Source organism: Mus caroli, unplaced genomic scaffold, assembly GCF_978045245.1.
Source record: "Mus caroli unplaced genomic scaffold, Mus_caroli_1 scaffold_4, whole genome shotgun sequence".
NCBI classification, from domain to species: domain Eukaryota; kingdom Metazoa; phylum Chordata; class Mammalia; order Rodentia; family Muridae; genus Mus; species Mus caroli.
The window spans coordinates 32,923,309-32,950,216 of NW_028227259.1; the positions used below are offsets into that span (position 1 = coordinate 32,923,309).

General features: G+C 46.3%; 1 protein-coding gene across 2 annotated transcripts in view; it reads right to left on the reverse strand.

The window, feature by feature from the left end:
* Window positions 1–1,195: 1,195 nt before the first annotated feature.
* The window catches only part of Cib4 (calcium and integrin binding family member 4), a 61,839-nt gene continuing 36,126 nt past the window's right edge, over window positions 1,196–26,908 (reverse strand). For both annotated transcript variants that reach the window (XM_085836172.1, XM_021163698.2), the window contains exons 4-7: window positions 15,816–15,957; window positions 3,928–4,037; window positions 2,933–3,021; window positions 1,196–1,373 (exon numbers count right to left, since the gene is read on the reverse strand). In XM_085836172.1, the coding sequence (XP_085692298.1) occupies window positions 1,343–1,373; window positions 2,933–3,021; window positions 3,928–4,037; window positions 15,816–15,957 (372 nt within the window). In that variant the 3' untranslated portion in view covers window positions 1,196–1,342. The remainder of the gene's footprint in view (window positions 1,374–2,932; window positions 3,022–3,927; window positions 4,038–15,815; window positions 15,958–26,908) is intronic.

Sequence of the window (26,908 nt, forward strand, 5' to 3'; positions counted from 1 at the left end):
TGAGCACAGCATCATCGGCTGTCATCACTGATGAAGTCAGGGAACCTCTGGGATGTTGAGAAAGTTGCCCAAGCCCACCAAGTAAGGAATTAGCACAGACAGGATTTGAACCAGGTCTTTTGGGCTCCTCAGTCCTGGTTTCTCAAATATCACACACTCATGTGGAAACAGAGGGAGTCTTTGTGATCCCAGGGGCCCTGTGCCGTGGCAGGGAGTGGGGGTGACTTGTACTCAGCTCTGACTGGACAGAGCTGGCTGATTAGGTCTTTATACATGCTTGAGCTTATTTCTTGGAGGAGTGAGCTGGGACTAAACCACTCTCAGCGACATGACCTCAGGGAGTGGGCGCCAAGGTAGCGACAAGCTTTGGCAACCTTCGAGGGTCAAAGTATGCTCTCCCAACATGGCTGCTCCAGGGAAACTTTGATAGGGCAGAGGGTAGGGCACAAAGTCCCATAGACCGTTCTGGGAGGAGAGCACAGCTGAGGAGTGTGCCACACCATTGGGCTCCTCCAACATTCCACCCATCTGGATTAGATCAAGCGTATTCTGTCAAGTAACGAGTCTCTATTTCGACTGAACAGGGGAGTCAAGACCTAAAGACAGGATTCAAGTGCGCACTGTAGCAAAAACAACTCTTCCTTGTAATCAGATCTATTCCCTCCCTCAGATGCACATAGATAAGAAAAGCCACACGCCCAGCAGATAGCCATCTGGCAGCTCCCACAAGTTCCCATGATGAACCTCTCCTGTGTCCCAGAGTCTCTAGACAGCTGGACCCTAAAGTGTCCCCAGAGTGGCCAAACTCATTACAGGGCTTGGCTGAATGGCAAAGCAAATAGGCCTTAAATGCTGGTCACACATGGTCCCATCCCCAGGGTCCAAGGGTGGCAAGCAGGGCCAAGATGTCTTCTCCATGGAAGGAAGCCAGGCAAGCCAGACGCCAGCTGGAATGACAGCTATGTGTGCATCCTGATCATGGGTGGGTTCCAGAGGAGGGAAGGACAAATATTTCCCTTCTGAACTTTGTTCCATTTGGCTTAGTCTTCTCCTCTGTCATGGGTCAAGGTTTGAACTCTGTCCTCAAAAAGGTTGCTATGCCCGCTTGCCGGGAGTTATTGGCAAACCTGAGCCCTAGAAGAAACACCAATTCCCTATGTAGGACCTTCAGAAAGCAGTGGGTCTGGATGGGGGAAACACATATTTACTTAGCAAACAATACTCTAGAGGTGAAGGAGGGTCAGAGCTGAGTCATAATTCAAATCAGATTCTACAGTGCCTGGATGCAGGGGGTGTCCAGTAGTCTTCATTGAAGCTGCCGAACCAGCCGATGACCTCCACATCAGCAGCCCCAGAAGTGAATCCGAAAGGAGCTGAAAGAGAGTCCCAGAGCCATCTGAGGTCCCCACCTTGTCCTATCATGGCCTTTTCTGTAAGCAGTGGTCCCAGCTGATTCAAACAGTCTTCTGTGTGTGTGTGTGTGTGTGTGTGTGTGTGTGTGTGTGTACATGTGTTCATGAGTGTCAATGAGGGTGCATGTACACATATGCACACGTGTGGAGACCAGAGAGCAGCCCAGGTGTGGTTCCTTAGGAGTCATCTACCTTGTTTATGGTTTTGTTTTCGGACAAAGTCTCTTGCTGGGACCAGGGAGCCCAGGGGTCCTCCTGCTCAGCATCCCTAATCTTGCTATTGCAAGTTTACATCACCACACCCAGCTTCTAATATGGACACTAGGGGTCAAACTCAGGTCTTCATGATTGCATAGCAAGGAGTTTAAGTTCTTTCCCCAATTCCTAAACTTTCTTTAAGCTTCTATTAGCATCACCAGAACACAAAGGGTTTCTGAATTTTTGGGTGGCCAATGGAAAAAAACAGGAATGATTCAGACAGAGGTGCAGGGCAGGTAGATTTCAGTTGTGTAGGGCCATTGTGGAGGAAGAGGGATTTCCTTTAATGGGGGTAATTTGAGCATGGCATCTCTAGGTTCTGCCCTAGCCCCATCCCTGGAACATAGAAATGTCATGTCCATCAAGGTGGTTGGAAGAAGCGTGGCCTGACCCAGTCAGAATCCCTGTTTGGGAATTCAGAACTGAGCTGGGACATTAAGAGTCACTGAAGTTAAATCAAACAGACACAAACTGTTGGGAGGCCATGACACATGATAGGCCATGTCTGACAACCCAGAGGTTGCTGGTGTGCAGTGGAAATAAGTGTGTAGGAGAAGAGAGAATGGAGGGTGGGGGGGGGGGGGGTCGGGTCAGAAAGACGGAGAAGCAGGTTAGGAAGAGGGAGGGAGGGAGACGGGAATGTGTAGCTATCTTGGCTCCTGCCAAGGTTCCTGCTAGACTCGGCTCTGTCCTCTTTTGAGTTGGTTTGTAAAAATTTCAAAGGCCATCTTCCTTCTTCACCATCAAACTCATCTAGTCTACGAGGCAAGGGGCAGCGAGCGTTAGGGGCAAGCGCGAAAGGCATGTGTCACCAGATGCCGACTCGGCGTGCATACGAAAGGCCTCTTCGGTCATGATGAGGACCATCTCTAGAGATGATGCACTCACTCTGAAATGGAAGGAACTAGAAGACGGGTAAATATGGCCTTGGAAATGCAGAGAGCCAGTCATCTGCAGGAAGTCTGGAGCATAGATCGCTAAGATCCCTTCTGCTCTCCAGTGGAACCATTTGTTTCTCTTGTCATCTCCCAGTGTATCTGGGCTATGCTCAGGCCAGATCTGAAGGCTCACAACTGTCAGCCCCTCTCAGTTCCCCAAGGTTAGCTGATTTCTCGGAAGCTTCATTTACCATTTCTGAAAGAATCAGTGAAGCCCTGGAAACCCATGACTTCCATAGGAAGAGAGAGATAGCCTTTGGTCCTGGGGAACCTTCACTCCCTCCAACCTTGGTGGAAAACCCCCCGCCCTCAAGAGTGTCTTACTTCATGAAATCTGGAGATTTGGCCATGGCGTGTTCGAACTCGGAGAAGGAAAGCATACTGTCATTGTCCAGATCTGACTCACTCAGGACCTGCTGGGACGGAGGAGCTTGTGAGGAGCTGGATCTCAAGAGGAGGGAGACAATGGTCTACCTACCACACGCCAGAGTGTCTCAGGGCTTCTGCCCCACAGAGAGGTGAAGGTGTGTGAGCTAAGGTAGGTGTAGAGGAGGCTTTCTTCTGGAAGGACTCTTCTCACAGGGGGGCCCTCCAGCACCAATGTGGAAGTGAGAACAGTAGGCCCCATTCATCTCATCAGCCAGACATTAACATGGGCCCTGCATTTTAAGAAGCCCGAGTCAGGTGGTACCATCCAGACCTGAGATACTCAGGGGTTCTCATAGCCTGAGAGCACATGGGCCTGTGCCTCATCTTAGGTTTTCAGGGCTCTCTCTATGCCTCGTCACTAGGACATCTGGGCACTGTGCTCCTAATGAATAGCACAGGAGAAGACATTGTGGTCCTTGGTGCCTCGTGTGGGTGGGAAGCTTTCAGGAGGGAGGGCAGGATACATTGTTCTGGGGAACATAGACGATTCTCATTGGAAGGGCAGACAGTTGAGGCAAAGTTCTCTCCACTGTGTACCCACTTCTCAGGGCACCATGTGCCCCCCACCCCATGGCAGCTGCAGGGGACTCTGGACCAATCCCTTCCAAAGAAGATGGCCTGTAGGGGCTGGAGAGATGGCTCAGTGGTTAAGAGCACTGACTGCTCTTCTGAAGGTCCTGAGTTCAAATCTCAGCAACCACATGGTGGCTCACAACTATCTATGACATCTGATGCCCTCTTCTGTTGTTTCTGAAGACAGCCACAGTATACTTACATATAATAAATAAATCTTTTAAAAAGGAGAAGGAGAACAAGAAGGAGAAGGAGGCCTGTATCTGGGAGCTTTGGTTGACCACCCAGGTCCCACCCTTCAGCCTCTGGATACACACATGGTGCATGACGTCCATCAGCAGGTCCTCAGACACGTCATCACTTTTCAGTAGTCTTAGCACAATCTCCTCGAGGTCCTCCTCATCAATGAAACCATTCTCGTTAAAATCTGCAGAGGAGATGGAGGCTGAGTCCCTGGCCTGTGGACCGACTCCCATAAGTCTCTGAGAGCTTAAGTGGGGTCCACTTGCCCCAAGTGGGTCTAGAATCTGGGACATGGCCTAGCTGACTTGAAGGGGTGGAACATGCTGCAGAAGGACCAACCGTAGGCAACAATGATTGCAAAAATTATAAGCATTGACTGCATGGCTACTGTGTGCTCAGATGCATCCTACTTTTAGTCATTGGATCCTCACCATCTACTCTTTTATTATTTTGCCGAGAGGAGATATTAGGCTCAGGTATGATATGGCTTGTCCATGGGGCCAGGGAATGGAAGAGCAAAGTTCAAATCCACCTAGGCTGACCTGGCCTCATGTCAAAGCCTGTGGGAATCTCCATTTCAGAATTCAGAATTCAGAATTCAGAAGCCAGGTCGTAGCCTGGTGGCCAGGAGCCGGGAGAGTAGAGGAGGAATGGGAGGTGGCCTGGGTTTGGAATCCAAATCCTTGGGCATCTTCCCATGCTTCTGTCCCTGTGTAGTGGCTGCCTCATTGACTTGGACATGTGTCCCAGCTTCTCAGGGAAGTGGGATGGTAGTTCTTGCACCTTGTGCCACTATTGGGTTGGCTTCAAGAACTCTGACTGCACCCTCAGAGGCCCAGGGGCTTGAGAAATGCTCCATATAGCTTGACATTCTAATTCTGAGGGCAGTACCCAGTGATGAATGGTCACTTACCCTAAGTAGTTGATGGGGTTGTGACTAAATCCTTCCATTCAGACTCTACCGATAATCTGCGCTCTTTACCATGCACAACTGCCTTCGTTACAAAAAGCCACCTATCCAGACTGAACACTGCATTCCCCAGCCTCTCTTGCTCCAAGAGGTGGTCAAATGACTTCTGGGAAGATCTTTGAGACAATAAGGTTATCATGGGAATGGAAAACAAAGGCACGAGTAGGAGGAGCCAGGATTCCTAATGCCACGGAGCCTTAGAGCCACTATGATTAGCTACTTTTGGCTTCTTTACACCATCACATCATATGTGTATGTGTGTAACATCTCAGCTCATTATTTAAGCCTCGGTTTCCCTGTCTGTAACATGAGAAAAATAGCTGTGTCTCTACAATGTGAAGGTTGCATAGGGGATACTTAGCCTCCCTTGTCATGAGTCTGGAATGCAGAAGATTCCTGTTAGCTGTAGCCAGGGCTTAATTCTCCATCACTTCTTATCACTAAGTACTCAAAATGGAAGCCCGAGAGACTCTAACATGCCACTTTGAAGAATGACAGGTAGAGCTAATGGGCTATTAGGGAAACTGAGGCTCAGAGTCTGCTATTACCAGAGTCGTTCTACAGCAGAGCCAAGAAATGTCTGTCTCCAAAAGCAAAATATGCATATGGAAGGTACAGTACTTCCCTGGCTGGATTCTTGGCCCATGGCTGGAGCCCTAGTCTGAGCTGCTCTTGGGTTCTCTCCCTGCTCGGCTCTCCCTTATAACTCCTGCACACCATAGAAAGTGAGTCAGAGGAGCAGGTGAAAGGGGTGGGGGCACAGGAAGCATCGAGTGGCCGCAGTGACACCACACTGCCAGTAAGTAACTCCGCAGCATCTCAGTACGCCCCTGCAGTGTCCCCAAGCATCCTGCTGGCCTGGCTCCCACATGCGGAGACTACAGAAAATGACATGGCTTTGGTCCCAAGCCATATGAAAACAGAATAATTTGCTAGAGTAAATGTAGCCCTGGATGGTTCCTGTCCTTTGGGGGTGTAAGGGCAGAGCTGTCTGGGAGAGGGCTAGGGCCAGGGAGACTGTCATTTGGCTGGATCTCTGTCTATGCTGACCCAGCAGTCTTGGGACTCACAGCCTGTGATTGGCCACTTGGATGGGTGTGGGGGCTCTCTCTCACTTGCTTCTTGACACCATACAAGTTTAGGGAACTTGCATGGTTAAGGCTCAGTCACCAATTATCTCCAAAATGTATTTCCTCAGAGAACTGCTATAAGCAAAAACCACGCATTGCTTGCAGACCAAGGGCAAGCTTTCAATACATTTGCCCTAGGCTCCCTCTACAGCCTCAGCTAGCCACTGGCACCTCTGTGGTTGGGTTAGGTCTCTGAAAGGTGTGGCCCAGATGTTGGTCTCTGACAGGTGGTACATCATCCTGGAGGTATGAAGAGATGAGGCCACCTGGAGGCCAGAATGTCCCTCAATGCAGAACTGGTTCCCGGGAGGTGAGTTCCAGGCCTCAAGATGCTCTAGTCCCTCTGCAAGTCTCACCCAGTAGCCATTTTCAAAACAGTTCTTGTTCAAGACGACACTGTGCTCAGATGAAAATTCATAGCTTTCCCGTCTCTGCCGCAGCAATGGGTGGCCGTATGACATCATTCTGGCCCATGAAATATAAACTGAAGGGTCTTGGTGGAGTTCCAAGAAAGCTTGTGAGAAGAGGAGTTGACTCATTTGTGTCTTTGGATGTAAATTCCGTCTTTCTTCCTTCTTCCACCCCTCCCTACCCCCACATGCCACTTTCCCTGACTAGAAGAGAGCTGAGAAGTCTGTAGGCACAAAAGCCATTTTGTGCTCATGAGGACAATAGGAAAACAGTCTCATAGCAACACTTTACAGACTAGGAAGCCTACAGGACTCTGGGTCCTTGTTGTCTTCTGGAGCCACCATTCTGGCTCTGGACTGCCTGTCTGTAGACCTTTGTTTTTTTTTTTTTTTTTTTTTTTTTAAATATTTATTTATTTATTATATGTAAGTACACTGTAGCTGTCTTCAGACACTCCAGAAGAGGGCGCCAGATCTCGTTGCGGATGGTTGTGAGCCACCATGTGGTTGCTGGGATTTGAACTCTGGACCTTCGGAAGAGCAGTCGGGTGCTCTTACCCACTGAGCCATCTCACCAGCCCCTAGACCTTTGTTTTTAACCAGGGACATTGCAACATGTAGCTGAGTGTGATCCTGACTGACACAGTGAGCTGAAGCAGGAGCTTCCAAATCTGTTGCACATTAGAAATACCCAGGAGGGCTTGATCAATGACCAGGATCTACCATTACATCAAGTTGTTTCTTGTTTTGTTTTAACTCCCAGGTGATTTGAGTGTGCAGTCAGGTTTGGGAGACAGGAGGCTAAAGCATGGCTTTCTAGACTTTTTAGGGGCAGAAACTGGGGTGGGGGAGTGTCCTGCTAAGATGTAGACTTGATTCAGAGGAGAGTCTACATGTTTGATACGCTCCCTAGCCTGGTCCCCGACTCTCGCTCGGAGTCATCATGTCAGGAGCTTTGAGAGGTCTTTGAATTCTTGGGAGAATCACTACCATGACCGTTACCAACACATTCTCCTCTGTCCCTCTTCATTCTTCTTTTTCATTCCTCTTCCCTCTTCCTTATGGGCCATCACTTCAGACATCCTGAGCAGCCTGTAGGTACCAGGCTTTAGATACAAGGATCCTGGAATTCTGCCTCACACTGAGCAGACAGCCGTGTACTCACTCTTCAGACAAAGAGAGCTTTGACTTGTCTGGGTGTGCGGGTACAGCCTGGGACATGAGTCCCAGATACCTATTTACACCATTGTTTTTCAAGGCAAAGTTGAGCTTTTGGTCTTTGTGCTTGGGGATCATTGGGAAAGGGGAATAACTGTGTGCTTCAGGGCCTTGGAGAGGAACAGGGGAAGATTCAGGAACACTGGTGGTAGGAGTGTGTGTCTGGTCTCCAGCTTGGCCCCAATCACTCAGTCTCACCTCTGAGGGCTGAACATTCTCATTTCTAAAGCTAAGCAAAGTTGATCCTGTGTCTAGAAGATGCTTGTGAGCATCTAATCCCTGATGGGTTTGGAGATTTTTTTTTTAATTAGGCTCTGGAAACCATAGATGGAAGCAGAGCCCTTCCTTCCTTCTTTCCTTCCTTCATTCCTTCGTTCCTTCGTTCCTTTTCCCTTCCATTTTCCTTCTTTCTGTTCTTCCTTCCTTTTGTCAAGACAAAGTCTCACAAATCTCAGACTGGCCTTGAACTCACTATGTGTAGGAGGATGACCTTGAACTCCTGCTTCTTGAAGCTTTCCTGATTCAGTGTTGAGATTACAGGCTTGAGCCATAACACCAGCTTTTCCTGTCCCTGAGAAGTATCTTCACCTATGGTTTATTTATGTGACCCTGCTTTTCTTTTGGTTGTAGTTAACTTGGCAAGGCTGATTCCAACTCAAAGTATCAGATCATTGGCTTGGCTGAGCCATTCAGCACCTTCTGAGAGATGGAAACGGAGAAGTGGTGTCTGTGGCTAGTTACTCAGAGTATGAGCAACAGGCCATGGAGGCACGACGGTAGTCATCCATGGGCACAGATAAAGATGCTCAAGTCTGAGAAAACAGAGGTTTACTTAGCAACCATGCAGAGAAGCTACTTAGCTTTCTAGCTGTACCCAGGCCTTCGTTCCTCTCTGGGGTCTATAGTGTACATATTCCATATTTGGGAGTAGAGAAGCCACTCAGGAACAGACATCTGGAGCTGGGTTTGATGGTACATTACTATAATACCAGAACTCTAGAGGTATAGAGGCAGGAAGATCAGGAGTTCAAGTGAATTTGAGGCTACCCCGGATACATACGCACTTGTCACATGCCCTGTCCCCCAACCCTCCATAATGCACACCTCTTAGTACTGTTTGGTTTAGATGGAGACTGTAGCCTGCTTCCAACCAACAGTTTGGCAGGCATGATGGGATGGATGGCACTTTCATGATCAGATTATACCATGGAAGCCTTCCTCTAACCATAGATGCATCAAGGACCATCCCCCTAATTATCTCTGAAGATACGTGGTCACATTGGCAAGGCTGTGTATCAAGGGTCCAAGGGTAGCCTGCAGAAGCTGAGGGCAGACTCCAGCTCCTAGGCAGCAAGAAGCCAGGGCTAAAGGTCCATGAACACAAGAACCGTGCTCTGCCAGCAACCCAAAAGGCTTCCATAGCCAGCATTCTCCGGATGGGAAGCAGCGTAGCTAGAACTTTGGAGTTTTGTTTTAAGAGACTTTAAAAGAGGGGTCCTGCTGGGAGTGATAGCATACACTTTCATTCCAGCACTGAGGAGGTAGAGGCAGGTAGATCTCTGTGAGTTCCCGACTAGAGAGGACTTTATATTGAGACCCTATCACAAAGAGAATAAAAATTAGAAGAGGAGGAGGAGAGAGGAAAGGGGAGGAGGAGGAGGAAAGGAGAAGAGGAAGAGGAGGGAAGAGAAGGATGGAGAAAGGAGGAGGGAGGAGAAAGGAAGAAAGAGGAAGAGGAGGAAGGAGGAAAGGGGAGGAAGGAAGAGGCATAAAGGGCCCAATTAAGCCAAGCCTGGACTTTTAACTGGCAGGCACCCTGAAGCCATGGAGCACGGCACCTGAAGCCATGAGCTTTGGGTGACTTTTTTTTCATCCACGCCGGGCAGACTATTCACTGCCTAGCCTTTATCTGTTGCTTCACTAGCTAAGTTTCTGTGACTTACAACCCACGCACTCTTGGCTGAGATAAGAAGGCTGAGCTGGGTCACTGTTCTGCTAGAGGAGCTGTCTTGTCCTAGAGAGCGTGACGGGGACTTCAGTCAGCACAGCTGCCACATCTGACAGAACCCTGGTAGTGACTAGCAAGCTTAGGACTTCTGGGATCCAGGGAATACTCCCTAGGGGTGCTCGTGACTGCTTGGGATAAGGAAGGGGGAAGCTATAAAGGAGCATAGACACACACACCCGCACACACACACACACATACCCCTACACACAGACACATACTCAGACACACACATAGACACATGCACACACAGACAGACACACACATGCACAGACACACACACAGACATACACACAGACACACACACAGACACATGCACACACACACACAGACACACATACAGACATACACACAGACACATACACACAGACACACACATGCACACACACAGACAACACAGACACACACATGCACAGACATACACACACAGACATACACACAGACACACACAGACACACACACAGACACACACAGACATACACACAGACACACGCACAGACACACACAGGCACAGACAAACACACAGAACACAAAGACACACAGAGACAGACACACATACAGGATGAGACTGTTGAGGTAATACACGGGTCTATGATTTCATTTGGCTTGGGATTCATTCACTATGAAATTGTGTCATGTACCAAATTGAAGCCACCTGGGGTGATTCTTCAGCTATCTTTCTTACCTTCCAACTGACTTGCTGTACATTCAACCTTTCTAACTCAGCATGCCCCAGAGGCCCTGTTCTTAAATTCTTTCAATATTTGCTCTCTCTTATTCAGATTTTTTCTTCGTGTGTTTTCAGATTTACCCTTTCGTCTGTTTCCTCAGTTTTCCTGTTGAGCCCGCCCACTGACTTCCGATTTCATATGTGTTTTTGTGTTTGGCTTTCTTTGGCAGTGAGGTATGAACCTAAAGGCTATTGCAGACTGGGTGGGCACTCTGCCATTGAACTACATCCCAGCAGTTCACTTTTTAAAATGTTGTAATACAGACTTGCTAAGTTCCCCAGGCTAGCCTTGAACTCCCTTCATAGCCCACCTTGAACATGTGATCCTCCTGCCTCAGTCTCCCCATGCTGAAGCTGCCAGGCCCCACCCATTTAATTCCTTCTCAGAGCTGCATTTTTTTTTTCTGCTGAGATTTCATATCTTTTCTTTTACTTTATTGGAAATGGTTATTGTGATGGCCAATCTTGTGTGTCAATTTGACTTGGCTGAGGAATGCCCAGATAAAGGCAGAAAAAAAATTATTTCCTGGTGTGTCTGTGAGAATTTCTGGAACAGATTAGCATTTGAGTCAGTCAGCTGAAGGTTCCATTCAGATCTGCAGAAGAGGCCCTTTGTGGTGGGGAGGCGGCCTCCTGAAGCTTCACCCACCCCTGTGTCAGGAGTTATTGAGAGTTAACAGTTGTGGGGGAAAGGGAATAGTTTTCTTCAGTGGTGTAGACACTGGTAAATTGCCATGTTTCAGTAAATAACCCTTCAGCCATGATCATGTAAGCAACCCCAATTAACTCTCTAACTCTCTCTCTCTCTCTCTCTCTCTCTCTCTCTCTCTCTCTCTCTCTCACACACACACACACACACACACACACACACACACACATGAAAGTTTGAGGGGCCTCTTGTTGGTAAGGAAGGGGACCAACAGTTGTCTTAGAGAAATTAAAGACGGTACTAGGAGTTGAAAAATGAATAAATACATTACATAACATGTATGAAGTCATCAAAGAATTAAAAAAAAAAAAAAAGGAGGGGCTGAAGAGCTCATCTGTGTGGAGCACCTGGCAGAGGACCTGGACCTGAGTTTGCTTCCCAGCAACCGAGTTGGGATATGCACAACTAGCAACTCCAGAGAAGCTAATAAGCTTTTGTGGTCTGCTTGGGTACTGCACACACACACACACACACACACCACAAATATAAATTTTTTTTAAAAAGCCAAAAACAAAACCAAAAAAACCCAAGATGATGTTTGTCAGTGTGGGTGGGTGTCATCCAGAGGAGGGAGGGGCTTTTCGCTTTCGGCTCTGTCCTTGGCCAGCAGCACTCTTGGTCCTTGTGCCTTTGGACTGAATTGAATCACACCCTTCCTTGGTGTCTCACTCACAGCAGACTGTGGGGTGCCAGCCACCCAATTATCTAAGTCAATCGCTACCCTTCATCTTCCTCCTTCTCCCTCTCTCCCCCTCTCCATTCCTGCATTCTTTCTCCCTTGTCTCCTTCTCTTTCTCCAAAACCCGAAGACCGTTGTGATGGCTGTTTTAAAACTTTTTATCAGTGAATTTCAGTATGTGGGTCATGTCAGAGTCAGTCTCCATTCTGGAGGCTGCAGCAAGATTTAAAAGAATGTTCTTGCATTTCAGGTCATTTTTAGGTTTCATTTGGAGGGTTGTAAAGGTTTGTTGTAGGGACTCTGAGTTCTGCTATATTTCTCCAACAGTGCTGACATTTTGGGTTTAATTCAGACTGCAATCCTGTCATTCAGGTTCCCCAGTTTACAGGGAATTTGGGGTTGTTTGTTTGTTTGCTTGAGAATCAAATCCAGAGGCTTGTCTATCCTGGTCAAGCATTCTACCTGGTCAAGCTATCGCACCAGCCCATGGCTACAACAAGGTCTCACTCTGTAGCCCAGTTGGTGTTCAAAGTTGTTATCCCTCTGTCTCAGTCTCTTAAATATTAGGATTACAGGGATGTGCCACTGGTAATCCTAGCAAGTTTAGGTTTTCCTCAGTCTGCATGAGTCTGCTCGCTGATGTCTGAGGACAGGCGAAGCTGGATGGCCTACTTAAACAGAACAGGCTGTGCTGACCCACACCAGGCTGCCTCTGCAAACAAAGGCGTTACCGAGATATACTTAAAGGCAGATGCTGCGGACAGTGGAGGGCATCTGAAGGTTTCCTTGATTCCTTGGTTGCCTTGGAGAGGTTTGAGAATCTTACTGTGCTAAGGGGACATTACAAGGCGAAGGGGAGATCCCAAAGACCTCAGAGATGGTCTCTCTCAAGTTCCTTCCCTTTCAAGATAAGAAAAGTGATTCTCGGGAAGTCAAAGTGACTTGGAGTGCACGAAGTCATTGTGTGCAGAGATGGTTCTAGTGCTTAAGACTTGCACGTCCCATCCAACCTTCCTGCCAGACAAGCCCAAATCCTTCGCACCCACATGACTCTTCCTTTTCTTTCTGGCCTGCTCAGAGAGAAATCATTAGATAGCCATACTGGCAATCCCAAGTTCCCTTGGATGGCATTATAATTTGAACCTGAAATAGCCCTTCCAAGCTCATGTGTTGAACAACTGGTCCCCAGATGCTGGTGCTGTTTTCAGAGACTGTGGAACCTTTGGGAGGAGGAACTGAGCCAGGGAGGAAATGGCTTTCTTTTTTTTTTTTTTAATTTTTAATATTTTTATTACATATTTTCCTCAATTACATTTCCAATGCTATCCCAAAAGTCCCCCATAGCGCCCCCCACTTCCCTACCCACCCATTCCCATTCTTTTGGCCCTGGCATTCCCCTATATTGGGGCATATAAAGTTTGCAAGTCCAATGGGCCTCTCTTTCCATTGATGGCCGACTAGGCCATCTTTCGATACATATGCCGCTAGAGACAAGAGCTCCGGGGTTCTGGTTAGTACATCATGTTGTTCCAACAATAGGGTTGCAGATCCCTTTAGCTCCTTGGTTACTTTCTCTAGCTTCTCCATTGGGAGCCCTGTGATACATCCAATAGCTGACTGTGAACATCCACTCCTGTGTTTGCTAGGCCCCGGCATCGTCTCACAAGAGACAGCTATATTTGGGTCCTTTCAGCAAAATCTTGCTAGTGTATGCAATGGTGTCAGCGTTTAGAAGCTGATTATGGGATGGATCCCTGGATACGGCAGTCTCTAAATGGTCCATCCTTTCATCACAGCTACGAACTTTGTCTCTGTAACTCCTTCCCTGGGTGTTTTGTTCCCAATTCTAAGAAGGTGCACAGTGTCCACACTTTGGTCTTCATTCTTCTTGAGTTTCATGCGTTTAGCAAATTGTATCTTATATCTTGGGTATCCTAAGTTTTGGGCTAATATCCACTTATCAGTGAATACATATTGTGTGAGTTCTTTTGTGATTGTGTTACTTCACTCAAGATGATGCCCTCCAGGTCCATCCATTTGGCTAGGAATTTCATAAATTCATTCTTTTTAATAGCTGAGTAGTACTCCATTGTGTAAATGTACCATAATTTCTGTATCCATTCCTCTGTTGAGGGACATCTGGGTTCTTTCCAGCTTCTGGCTATTATAAATAGGGCTGCTATGAACATAGTGGAGCATGTGTCCTTTTTACCGGTTGGGACATCTTCTGGATATATGCCCAGGAGAGGTATTGCTGGATCCTCCGGTAGTACTATGTCCAATTTTCTGAGGAACCGCCAGACTGATTTCCAGAGTGGTTGTACAAGCTTGCAATCCCACCAACAATGGAGAAGTGTTCCTCTTTCTCCACATCCTCGCCAGCATCTGCTGTCACCTGAATTTTTGATCTTAGCCATTCTGACTGGTGTGAGGTGGAATCTCAGGGTTGTTTTGATTTGCATTTCCCTGATGATTAAGGATGTTGAACATTTTTTCAGGTGCTTCTCTGCCATTCGGTATTCCTCAGGTGAGAATTCTTTGTTCAGTTCTGAGCCCCATTTTTTAATGGGGTTATTTGACTTTCTGGAGTCCACCTTCTTGAGTTCTTTATATATATTGGATATTAGTCCCTTATCTGATTTAGGATAGGTGAAGATCCTTTCCCAATCTGTTGGTGGTTTTTTTGTCTTATTGATGGTGTCTTTAGCCTTGCAGAAGCTTTGTAGTTTCATGAGGTCCCACTTGTCAATTCTCGATCTTACAGCACAAGCCATTACTGTTCTATTCAGGAATTTTTCCCCTGTGCCCATATCTTCAAGGCTTTTCCCCACTTTCTCCTCTATAAGTTTCAGTGTCTCTGGTTTTATGTGAAGTTCCTTGATCCACTTAGACTTGACCTTAGTACAAGGAGATAGGAATGGATCGATTCGCATTCTTCTACATGTTAACAACCAGTTGTGCCAGCACCATTTGTTGAAAATGCTGTCTTTCTTCCACTGGATGTTTTTAGCTCCCTTGTCGAAGATCAAGTGACCATAGGTGTGTGGGTTCATTTCTGGGTCTTCAATTCTATTCCATTGGTCTATTTGTCTGTCACTATACCAGTACCATGCAGTTTTTATCACAATTGCTCTGTAGTAGAGCTTTAGGTCCAGCATGGTGATTCCACCAGAGGTTCTTTTATCCTTGAGAAGAGTTTTTGCTATCCTAGGTTTTTTGTTATTCCAGATGAATTTGCAGATTGCACTTTCTAATTCGTTGAAGAATTGAGTTGGAATTTTGATGGGGATTGCATTGAATCTGTAGATTGCTTTTGGCAAGATAGCCATTTTTACAATGTTGATCCTGCCAATCCATGAGCATGGGAGATCTTTCCATCTTCTGAGATCTTCTAGAATTTCTTTCTTCAGAGACTTGAAGTTTTTATTATACAGATCTTTCACTTCCTTAGTTAGAGTCACGCCAAGATATTTTATATTATTTGTGACTATTGAGAAGGGTGTTGTTTCCCTAATCTCTTTCTCAGCCTGTTTATTCTTTGTGTAGAGAAAGGCCATTGATTTGTTTGAGTTAATTTTATATCCAGCTACTTCACTGAAGCTGCTTTCTTAAGTGGGTAAGACTGAAGGCTTACAGTACCATCCAGCATCCTGTCTGTCATCTCTGAGTTCCTGTCCCAGCAACACGGAAAGAGGTGAGGCATCCCAGCCGCACACTCTAGCTCCTGTGGGCTGCTTGCCAGCCACCAAGCTGTCCCTGCCACAATGGACTATGTGTCTTCAGACAGAGCCCTAAGAAATGCCCCCTCCCCTCGGCTGCTTCTTGTCAGCTGTGTTGGTCACAGCACTAATAAAAGCCACTTACACCAAAGAAATGGAGGGAAGAGCCTCTCTGTCAATTAGAGCCAAGATTCTCAACTGGTTTTGTTATTTCACAGGACTCAAGAAACATGATATTAAAAAAAAAGAAAGAAACATGATATATACTCAACAAAGAGCCAATAAATCCCAGTCACACAACCCCAACAGTGGTTGGATTTCAGACATGGCAAGTCCTTTTTGGCCCTTTTCTCCTCCCCACTCTGCACCACCACCCCAACCAAGGTACCTACCGTAGATACGAAAGGCATACTCAATCTTCAGGCTGGGGCAGGCCTGTTCACTGAATACAGATGCCATGCCCAGCACATCTTCAAAGGAGAACACGTTGTTGTGGGAAAATACCCTGCAGATGCGGTCTCTGAAAGGGTTGACCTGTGATGGGGGTGGGAAAGACAAGGTCTATCAGGGTAGGGGTGTGGTCCCCCTGAGCCTCTCCCACCTGCCTTTAGCACTGTGTCCTGGCCTTGAGATCAAAAGAGCAGCAAGCTAAAGAATGAAGTAGGACCCTAGGTGTGATGGAGGCACCCAGGACAAGGGGGCCCTGCTTGGCCTCTCTGCTCACACATACCTCTTTCTGCACACACATCCCAGTGGCTTGTTTTGGTTGTGCAATTGAGTTCTTTTATGGCTATTAAATTTCCCTCCATTTTATATTTAAAACTTTGAAAAATTTAAAAATGGATTAACAAAATAAAATCTATAATCGACTCCCCGGAGTTAACCACTATCAGCATATTGATGTAGCAGTCCGCAGAGCTAAGTGTAATACTGTCATTAGTTAGGGAACAACTGCCACATTCATTACCTATCCCTCAGAGTTAAAGATTTCTAGGCAGTAGAGGGATAATAATTATGTTTACCTTGTAGGATTGCCATGAGGAATATGTAGAAAAATTACCCAGTGTCTGATAAATAACTCAGCCAATGAGAGCTGTTAGTTGCTGCTTAACTACCACAGAATCAGCAGAGGCGTTTTCAAATTAGGTTCTCAGGCTGCAAATGAAACCCAGCAGTAGGGCATTTGCTAGCACGTGTGACACCCTGGGCTAGATCCCCACCCCTTCCTGAACACGCGCTCGAGCGCGCGCACACACACACACACACACACCAAATTAGATTCCCAAATTACCAAGTGCCACACAATTTTAGCAACTCAGGTTCCCTCCGACTGGCTCTGGCCTTGGCACATGAACTTCCTCCACACAGGCTTGTGACATCCCAGCAGCCATTTGCCAGCTCACACACAGCTAGCTATGTCACCATGCAACCCTTCCTCCGGGCCCTGGGGATGGGCAGGTGGTGAGCGCTTTTGGGTAAGGGGGAAGATCTCCTTAGGGTTTGCTATCACTTAGATATAATTGTCTCCCCAAAGCCTGTGTGCTAAAGGTTTGATCCCCAGGAGGTAGTAGAAGCTTTAAAAGGTGGGCATAGTAAAAGGACATTGGAGAGATGTGTCCTCAGAGAGGATCATGGGACTCCAGCTCCTTTTAATGACTTTTGCTTCCTAGGTACCATGAGATTAGCAGACTCCTTCTCTAGACCCTCCAGGCGTAATCTGTTGCCTCACCATAGGTCCCGAAGCAATGGGGACAGTTGGCCAAGAGCTGAAACTATAAATGTGCGATCACTTTCTAACATGGCCTCCAAAGGTACCGTATTATAGTGACAGCCAATCACTACAGATTTCTGTGGGGAACCATATGGAGGTGTGCTTGGCAGTCTTTAAAGGTAGCAAGTTCTGCTTTGACACGGCCTTTGCTTTTTCTCTAGACTTCCAGTCTACTCCCAGCTCCCAGGATACCTTTCTCCAGTTGCTCAGTGCCCCCCACCCCTGCCCGTTCTCAAGTTGCCTGACAGCAAACCTTATCAAACTCCAACTCTCTCTTGTACTTCAAAACAAACCCTAATACCTCCCTCAAATCCCTGTTCTTAAATGTACCCGACTAAGCCGCCTGACCCTGCAAACCCTCAGAGCAGATCTGAGTGTACAGTAGAGCCCCAGCCTCCAAAATTTTAATCAGATGAAGTGGTTCTCTGGTTTGTTTCTAGCTCCCTTTTCTATGATAAGGCATCTCTTCTGAGCTCCATGTTTTATGCAAAGGGATTTAGCCCACTCTCTCTGCTTCAGCTGTGCAATGGCCATATCATCTGTCATGGGCACCAATGGAGAGTCAGCAGAGAAATGTTCAAATTAGGTTTCCAGGCTGGAAATGAAGCACAGCAGTAGAGCCTCAAATATGTGACATCCTGGGTTAGGTCCCCACCACATCCCTACCCCTTCTCAAACACATGTGCATGCACACACGTGCGCACGCACACGCGCGCGCGCGCACACACACACACACACACAGAGAGAGAGAGAGAGAGAGAGAGAGAGAGAGAGAGAGAGCTGCTAAGGGTTTAGACCAGTAGGTCTCAATCTGTGGGTTACCTGAAACCATCGGAAAACACATATTTTTAATGATTCATAACAGTAGCAAAATTACAGTTCTAAAATAGCAACAAAAATAATTTTATAGTTGGAGGTCACCACAACATGAGGAGCAGTACTGGAGGGTCACAGCATTAGTAAGGTTGAGAGCCACTTGATCTATACCGTCTCATGCTCTTTAATGCTGCCCTGGGTCAGCCAATGCTTAGCTTTCTGTCTTCATTTCTCCAGTTTTGATATTTGAGATTATTTTTTCTTTCATTCCTCCTAGGACTCAGCCATACACTTAAATGCATGGTTCTCTTTTGTTCATCAATGTATCTGAGATGAGACATTGTATGTCAGTCACTTCAGGTGGCTCTGTGGTTCTCAAATTTTACTAAGCATGCACATCACCTGGGGTCATTCTTAAAAAACCATGGATTGATGTTTGACAAATGTAGCGTTTCATCCATGCAAGATGGAAAATCCGTGCTACAGCACTGTGCTCGGAGTCCTAAGCTCTGCACCATGGGCTTGCACATCCAAGAGGGCAGATGTTAAGTGTTCTAAAAATTCAAACCCAATATGGTGGTGCACACTTGTAATCCCAGCACTCAGGAGGCAGAGGGAGGGGAATTTGGGGATCAGAGGCCAGCCATGGCTACATAGAGAGTACCAGGCTAGACAGGGCCATGTAGCAAGACCTTGTCTCAAAAATAGAACAAAAGTCAGTGTTCTAAGAATTGTGACGAGTGATTGTCAAATGCATGGGTTGTCACATGCATGGTACATGCCACATGAATGTCACACAAGCACACCAGCTTTCGCTCTCCAAGGACCTACATCAGGAGGTTTGAGTGGAGGCCAACATTATAGGTGAATTGCCCCCCCCCCCCAGTATTCCTGTGTCATAATAGTAAATCACTGTACCTCAATCGTGACTTCACTTGGAGGCAGAGTTGTAGGCATAATTCTCTAATTTAAAGTGACATCACAAGAGTTGGGACCCTCATGACATACAGTGTTGTCCTTATACAAAGGGAACCTGGTCCCAGATACATGTTCTCAGAGAACACCATGTTAAGATGGAGGAAAACATCAGGGTGAAGCTTTTATAAGTCAAGGAACACCAGAGATCAACAGCAACCCTGGAGAAGGCAGGAGAGGCTGAACTGACCTTCCTCCCAGTCTTCAGAAGGAACCAACCCTGTGTACACCCTAATCTTGGACTTCAGGTTATGGGGGGGTCCATTGTATATACATACACACACATACATATACAGACATACATATGCATATGTATACACACATATACATGCATACATTCAAATACACATACATATACACACATATATAATGTATCATAGAGAAATATATTCATATGTCATATACACGTTCCAGAAATGACCATGATGCAAGGCAATCCCTTTTCACTGATAAGGCATCTCTTCAGAGCTCTCTGTTTTATGCAAAGGGGTTTCGTTTCACCCAGCCTCTCTGCGTCAGCTGTGCCTATCATCTGTCATGGACACCAGGCTGACCCACTCAAAAAGCTAAGCTCGCTTCAGGCTGGAGCATCCCATTCTTTGACATCCCCAGAAACACCTGGGTTTCCTCTCTCTAATTGATGCTGATAGCTTGACCTCCTATGATATGTCCCGAGTCACTAGCTAAATGGCTTTATCAATTATGTGAGCAAATCTTAACTGCATTTACCCCTCTCACAAATGGATATTCGGCTTAACAAGATTCCTGCAAGGAATCTACAATTGAAGATAATGTTTGAAATGCAGATAAGAGGGAACAGCAAGAAAATGCCAGCACTGAGGCCCTTTCCTACTCGAAATTCAGTTTTACGCCACACGGAAAGGCTTGGGAAATCCAAGCAGACAAGACTAGATGCCCTTGCTTCAATTCTCTGTGCCCGTGCCTAGTTGGGCGCAAGACAGGTCAGTGAGCTCTCTACCACCGAACATTCCCAGCTAGGGAAGGAGATGGAGTCTTCCTTCCCCTGGGGCCTCCTCCTCTGCCGCCCTGGCTGGGACTGAGGAGTTTGATGAAGGTGACAGTGTTAGGGCCCAGAGGCGGTTACTGAAAGATCAGTTCACTCTCCCTTTGACCCACCTCACACACACACACACACACACACACACACACACACAAGTTTGGGGGTTGGAGTGTGCTGTCCTCCATGCAAAACAGTCACTGTCTTCATTAGACCAGTGCTGCCTGGTTTCAAGCAACCGTCATGATAGGGCCCATTGGCTACAGATGTTTGCTCAGAGGAGAGATTGGGTGGTTTGTGAGCCCTCCCCTGAGACTCATCACTCTTCCCAGCTTTTGTATGCAATTCTGTCCTCACTGCAAATGGCCTAGGGGTCTTGGGATATGTTAGAGTATAGAAGCTGGGGAAGTTAATGAAAGTCTGCGTGACTCTTGGGAAACCATCATCTATGCTGGGTGAAAACTTTGGGGCTCACTCACGGTCCTGTAAGCAACCCCTCACCTGTTCCCTGTCAGCCCTCTAAGCTCATTGCTTCCTTAGGTTGGACTTTGGAGGGAAGGTACTTTGCTTTGTCACTGGGACCTTCTAAGAAGAGCTGCATGTTTGTATCTTCCCAGTGGAGGAATCCTTGTAATAGACATACATAATATACATACCCTTGTCTTAGACTGGAAACCTAGAAGTCAGCAGTCAATGACAGCAAGAATAATAGCACATACAACACAACTTTGGAAAAAGCAAAGGAAGTATTTTGAATGATGAAGAGGAGGGCCGGGTCTCACTCTGTCAAGGCTTTGCTATGTAGTTAAAAGTACAGATGGTTCTAATTTGGAGTTCCTAGATTTCCCTTTAATAATGAACTACATGAACAGCCATGGGTCTCTGATCCACTAAATGAGGAAGATGTTACAGAATGAATAATGTACTGGCTGGTTTTGTGTGTCAATTTGACACAGGCTGGAGTTATCACAGAGAAAGGAGCTTCAGTTGGGGAAGAGCCTCCATGAGATCCAGCTGTAAGGCATTTTCTCAATTAGTTATCAAAGGGGGAGGTTCCCTTGTGGGTGGTGCCATCTCTGGGCTGGTAGTCTTGATTCTATAAGAGAGCAGGCTGAGCAAGCCAGGGGAGGCAAGCCAGTAAGTAGCATCCCTCCATGGCCTCTGCATCAGCTCCTGCTTCCTGACCTGCTTTAGTTCCAGTCCTGACTTCCTTGGTGATGAACAGCAGTATGGAAGTGTAAGCCGAATAAACTCTTTCCTCCCCAACTTGTTTCTTGGTCATGATGTTTGTGCATGAATAGAAACCCTAAGACAAATAATAAAGTAAGTTTTTCATAAAAGTATCATTTCTACTCATATTCTGTGGAACAGGCCTGTAAACCCAGCTCTTAGGAGGTTGAGGCAGGAGAACCATGAGTTTAAGGCTGACCTGGATTACATAGCAAAACCTATCTTTAAAAAAAGAAAAAGCATGGTCAAACTGCCAGTGGCTTAACCCCTTTAAAGAAAACTGAGTCCTCCTCTCCCACCACCCCCACCCCCATCCCCACCAGAAGCCATCAACTGTAAAGAGCTCAGCATCTTTAGCACATTTTTTTTAAGGACTCTGCTCGGTAGCTTTCTATCTGGACTGTTTCTTTTGTGTGTGTAGGGTGCTTGCCACAGAAGTCTTCAATGTCTCTCAGTCTTCTCAGTACATGGGTAACACAAATTGGCCTTGTGGGTGGGGGTTGGAGTTTTTGTTGTTTTGGTTGTTGGTTTTTGGGTTTTTTTTGGGGGGGGGGATATAGGGGGGTGGACCTGGAAAGAGTAAGAAGTGAATGTGATCAGGGTACACTGTGTGAAATTCCCAAATAATTAATAAAAACATTATGGGCTCAGTCTTTAAAGGTTATTCTCACAACCAAGAATGAAGATATTATGTTGGGTGAGGGAATAGAAATACAAAACAAAATAAGACAAACCTTCAAAAAGCAGAGGGTAAGGGGTGGCTTAGTTAGGGAAGTGTTTGCCACGCAAGCCCGAGACCTGAGTTTGGATGCCGCACAAGGAGTCAGGTGTAGCAGAGCACACTTGTAATCTCAGCGCTAGGGAGCTGGGGACAGGAGGGTCCCTAAATCTCACTAGCCAAATTGATAGGCTCCAAGTTCAGTGAGAGTCCCTCTCTCAAAAATAGAAAGTGGAGTACTCCTGATGTTGACCTCTGACCTACCCACACTCACATATGCAAACGTGCACATAAACATATACCCACACACAGTCTCACAGACGCACGCATACACCACACCACACCACACCACACCACACCACTACTTATGGTGAATTGAGTGTGATCATTGATGCAGCGTCTGCCTGTGACTGATAGGGAACAAACAACAAGCTGAGTTGGTGTTAATCTTCTTGGAGATCTTCTCCAGGCTGCTGTGACCAGGACAGTCAGTCCAGACACTCAGAAATTGCAGCAGAAAGTATTGATACGCTCAGGTTTATTTTTCTTTCTAGAGTTTTCTAGCAACACATATACAAGGATCTGTGATCAGAGAGGACTGACTGAGCATCTTTGCAACCACAGGGAGGCCTGCTCAGCTGTCTTTGAGGTGGCACTCTCAAATGAGCCAGACACTTGTAGATAGGTTACATATTTTTCCTGCACAAACAAGTGTTTCACATTCGCTGACCTATTACAATGTCAAGTGGTGGCTGGCATTTTCCACCTATTATTTCGCTAATGATATTTTATACTATTTGTAACATATACGCAGCTGTTACTCACCAAGAGGAAATGCAGCTTCATTTGCCTACTCTAGAGAAATTAGGTGACTCACTGTAACATTAATGCTTTTCTGTTGTAAAACTGGCATCTCAGGGAGACTTTTGAAGTCGGCATTTTTTTTACTGTTGTTGCCAAGACTGTGGTATTGCCCTATAAAAGTCCTTACATGGACATACCTAGGAATATTAGAAACAGATTTTTTTTCTAAACTGTTTGAAATTTGCCCAAATAATGTAGGCGGATGTTGAGTCTGTTTGTTTAAAAATATATAAAGGTAAAGCTTTCCAATGAGCTTGTAAACCACTGGCTGACATAAAGGAGGACGCACGATTCCTAGCCCAGCTCGATGAAAAGCCTTTAATCAGTGGATGGGGATGAAACAGAGAGCTGTGATTTAATACACACACACCCCATGATACCTCTCCTCTGTGAATCAGTTATGACAGCTATTAGAAATAAAACAAACTAGTTGTGCCCCCATAAATATGCATATTATGTGTCAATTAAAAAAAACAACCAAGCTAGACCCAGCTCCCTACATAGCTCTGTTTCAAAGCATTACAGTAAAAATTTAAAGAACAAACTGGCAGGGGTAAGGGGTGCTGTGGTGGTGGGGGTGGGGGTGGTGGTGTAATATGGCTCAGTGGATAAAAGTGCCGACTGCTAAGCCTCATGACCTGAATTTGAATCCCAGGACCCACATGTGGAGGGAGAGAACTACAAATTGCCTTTTGATCTCCACAGGCATATTATAACACACACACACACAGGATATCCAGATGCATACTATAGCATGTACACACACACACATGGGATATCCACATGCATACTATAGTGCACACACCACAGCACACAGGATAAATGTTTTTTAGTTATATTTTATGTGTGACAGTCTGCCTGTATGAATATGTACCACACGTGTGCATGCATTGTCCTCAGAGGGCAGAAGAGCGCACTGGATTACCCTCTTATGGGCTGTTGCTAGCTGCTGTGTAGGGAATGGAAACTGAACCCATGTACTCTGCAAGACCTGTAAGAGTTCTCAACCACTGAGCAACCTCTCCAGCCCCCACATCTCTTCCTTTCAATAAAATCATTTTCTCAACAAAGTGTAAAAATGGAAGCTAGACTGAAATGGGGCTAGCCCCAGTGTCTTAGTTAGGGTTTTACTACTGTGAACAGACACCATGACCAAGACAACTCTTATAAAGAACATTTATTGGGGCTGGCTTACAGGTTCAGAGGTTCAGTCCATCATCATCAAGGTGGGAGCAGGGCAGCATCCAGACAGGCATGGCACAGGCAGAGCTGAGAGTTCTACGTCTTCAACCAGAGGCTGCTAGTGGAAGACTGACTTCCAGGCACCTAGAGTGAGAGTATTACGCCCATACCTACAGTGACACACCTACTTCAACAAGGTCACACCTATTCCAACAAGGCCACACTTCCAAATGGTGCCACTCCCTGGTCCAAGATTATACAAATCACATTCCACTCCCTGGCCCCTGTAGACTTGTCCAAACACATGAGTTTATGGGGGGGGGGGGGGATACTTAAACATTACATAATGCAAAATGCATTTAGTCCAACTTTCAAAGTCGTCATAGTCTATAGCAGTCTCAACAATGTTAAAAGTCCAAAGTTCAAGGTCTCTTCTGAGATTCATCCAATCACTTAACTGTAATCCTCAAAGAAAGACAGGAAACCAGCTGGGCAAACTCCAAACTCTGCATCTCCATGGCTGATGTCAAAGCAGTCTTCAGATCTCCACTCCTTTTAGATCTTTGTTGACTGCAACAAACTGCTCTCTCCTGGGCTGGTTCCACTCCCTGTTAGCAGCTTTCCTTAGCATTTCTCCCATGGCTCTGGCATCTTTAACATCTTGGGGTCTCCAAGGCAATTTCAATGTTACAGCTTCTTGTTTCAGTGTTTGGGATTCCACTTGATCTTTTGGGCTCCTCCTAAATTCTGGCATCACTTCTCCAGTCCATCCCTCTGTAGCACTCTAAGCTCAGGTTGATCCATTCTACTATGGCTGCTGTTCTTGGTGTTCATGGTACTGACATCTCCAATACACTGGGGTGTTTCACTCCAAGTAGGCTTTTCCAATAGCCTCTCATAGGCTCTCTTCATGGTGCCAAGCCTCAAATCCTTTGCATGACCCCTTCAGTCCTGGGCCATCAACTACAGCTGAGGCTACACCTCCAATGGCCTTCTATGACCTCTCATAGTGCCAAGCCTCAGCTGTTCTTCATTACACCTTCATGCCTTCAAAACCAGTACCACCTGGGTGACTCTTACACATTACCAAGTCCAGCCGCAGCACGAGGTACAACCTTGGCTATCTCTGGAACACAGTTTCTTTGTGCTCCCAGAAAACAATTCCCAGAAGATTTTACCTCAGTGGTTCTGGTCTCTTCTTAATCACTGCTAATTTCTTAGCTCCAGCTAACCAGCATCAATTGCCCCAGTAGTTCCTTCCATTCTTAACTCTAGAGCCAGAGCCACATGGCTGAAGATGCTGAGTTCTGCTGCTTGCAGGAACTAGAACATGACCCCCTTTTACTCTTACATTATCACTGGCTTTATGTCTTCCAAATCCTTCACTGCCTAAGCTTGGCTATCCTGAATCTTCTCTGTAGATTGACCTTGAATGCAGAGATCAGCATGCCTGTCTCCTGGGATTAAAGGTGTGCACCACTTTGCCTGGATCTAAATTTAGCTGGGTAGGATCTTGCCCCAAGGTCCCACTTCCTTAATCTGTTATCTCCTAGAACACAGGATTTTGCTCCATTTCACGTCCTGGTGCCCCTTTAATACTTGAACCATATATTTTATATTTTCCCTTTCTAAGCTTGCTATGCTTGTTCAAAGTTCTCTTCATAAGACTTAACCAGAGAACAAAGTCTCTGCTGGGTTTTTTTGAAACTTCCTTTGTCAATGCAATTAATCCGAGTCTCTTCACCTTAGCCTCGGGCAGACTTTTCAGACAAGGGCAAAAGGTAGCCACATTCTTCACCAAAATATCACAAAAACAGTCTTTATGCCACATTCTGAAATTCTTCTCCTTTGAAATCTCTTGGGCCAGGTCAGCACAGTTCAAATCACTCCCAGCAACAACGTCTTCCATATTCCTACTAGGATGACCCAGTAAGCCCCATTCAAAGCATTCCACTGCTTTCCAAATCAAAAGTCCCCAAATCCATATTCTTTCAAATAAAAGCATGGTCAGGCCTATCACAGCAATGCCCCAGTCCCTGGTACCAACTTCTGTATTAGTCAGGGTTCTCTAGAGTCACAGAACTTATGGATAGTCTCTAGATAGTAAAGGAATTTATTGATGACTTACAATCTGCAGTCCAACTCCCAACAATGGTCAGTAGCAGCTATGAATGGAAGTCCAAGAATCAAGCAGTTTCTCCGTCCCACACAGCAAGTAGGTGAAGGGGGGAGAGAGAGAGAGAGAGAGAGAGAGAGAGAGAGAGAGAGAGAGAGAGAGAAAGAGAGAGTTCTTTCTTCCAATGTCCTTATGCAGGTCTCCAGGAGACTATGTAGCCCAGATTAAGGTGTGTTCCACTACACCTTTAATCCCAGATGACCTTGAACTCAGAGATCTCCCTGTTTTAATCTTTTGGAATCCATAGCCATCACTCCTCAAGATCTCCATACCAAGATCCAGGTCAGAAACTTCTATCTCCCAGCTTCCAGATTAGGGTCACTGGTGAGCCTTCTAATTCTGGGTTGTAGTTCATTCCAAATATAGTCAAGTTGACAACCAGGAATGGCCACTATACCCAGTAACTGTGAAGGTGAGGATTGGTGGGAGGAGGATGAAGCTAGGGGAGAGGGGTGGGGCCACCAGGCTGGTGTGGGAGGGACCAGACCACTGAGCAAGGGATACTGCTCTCCAGAAACAACAAGACCAAAGTAGGATGGTGCTACCAAAGCAGCCTCTAAGAAAATCAGGGCCCGATAACCCAGTCATCACTGATGCCTGATATCCTGAAGAGGCAGGCGTGCCCCTCCTTTGAGCTATTGGATTGATAGCAATGGACCCCAAAATATTGGAATTTCCACAAGAATCCCATGACAAGAGGAGTGAAGGTGGGGCCACTGGAGTGGAAAGCAGTCT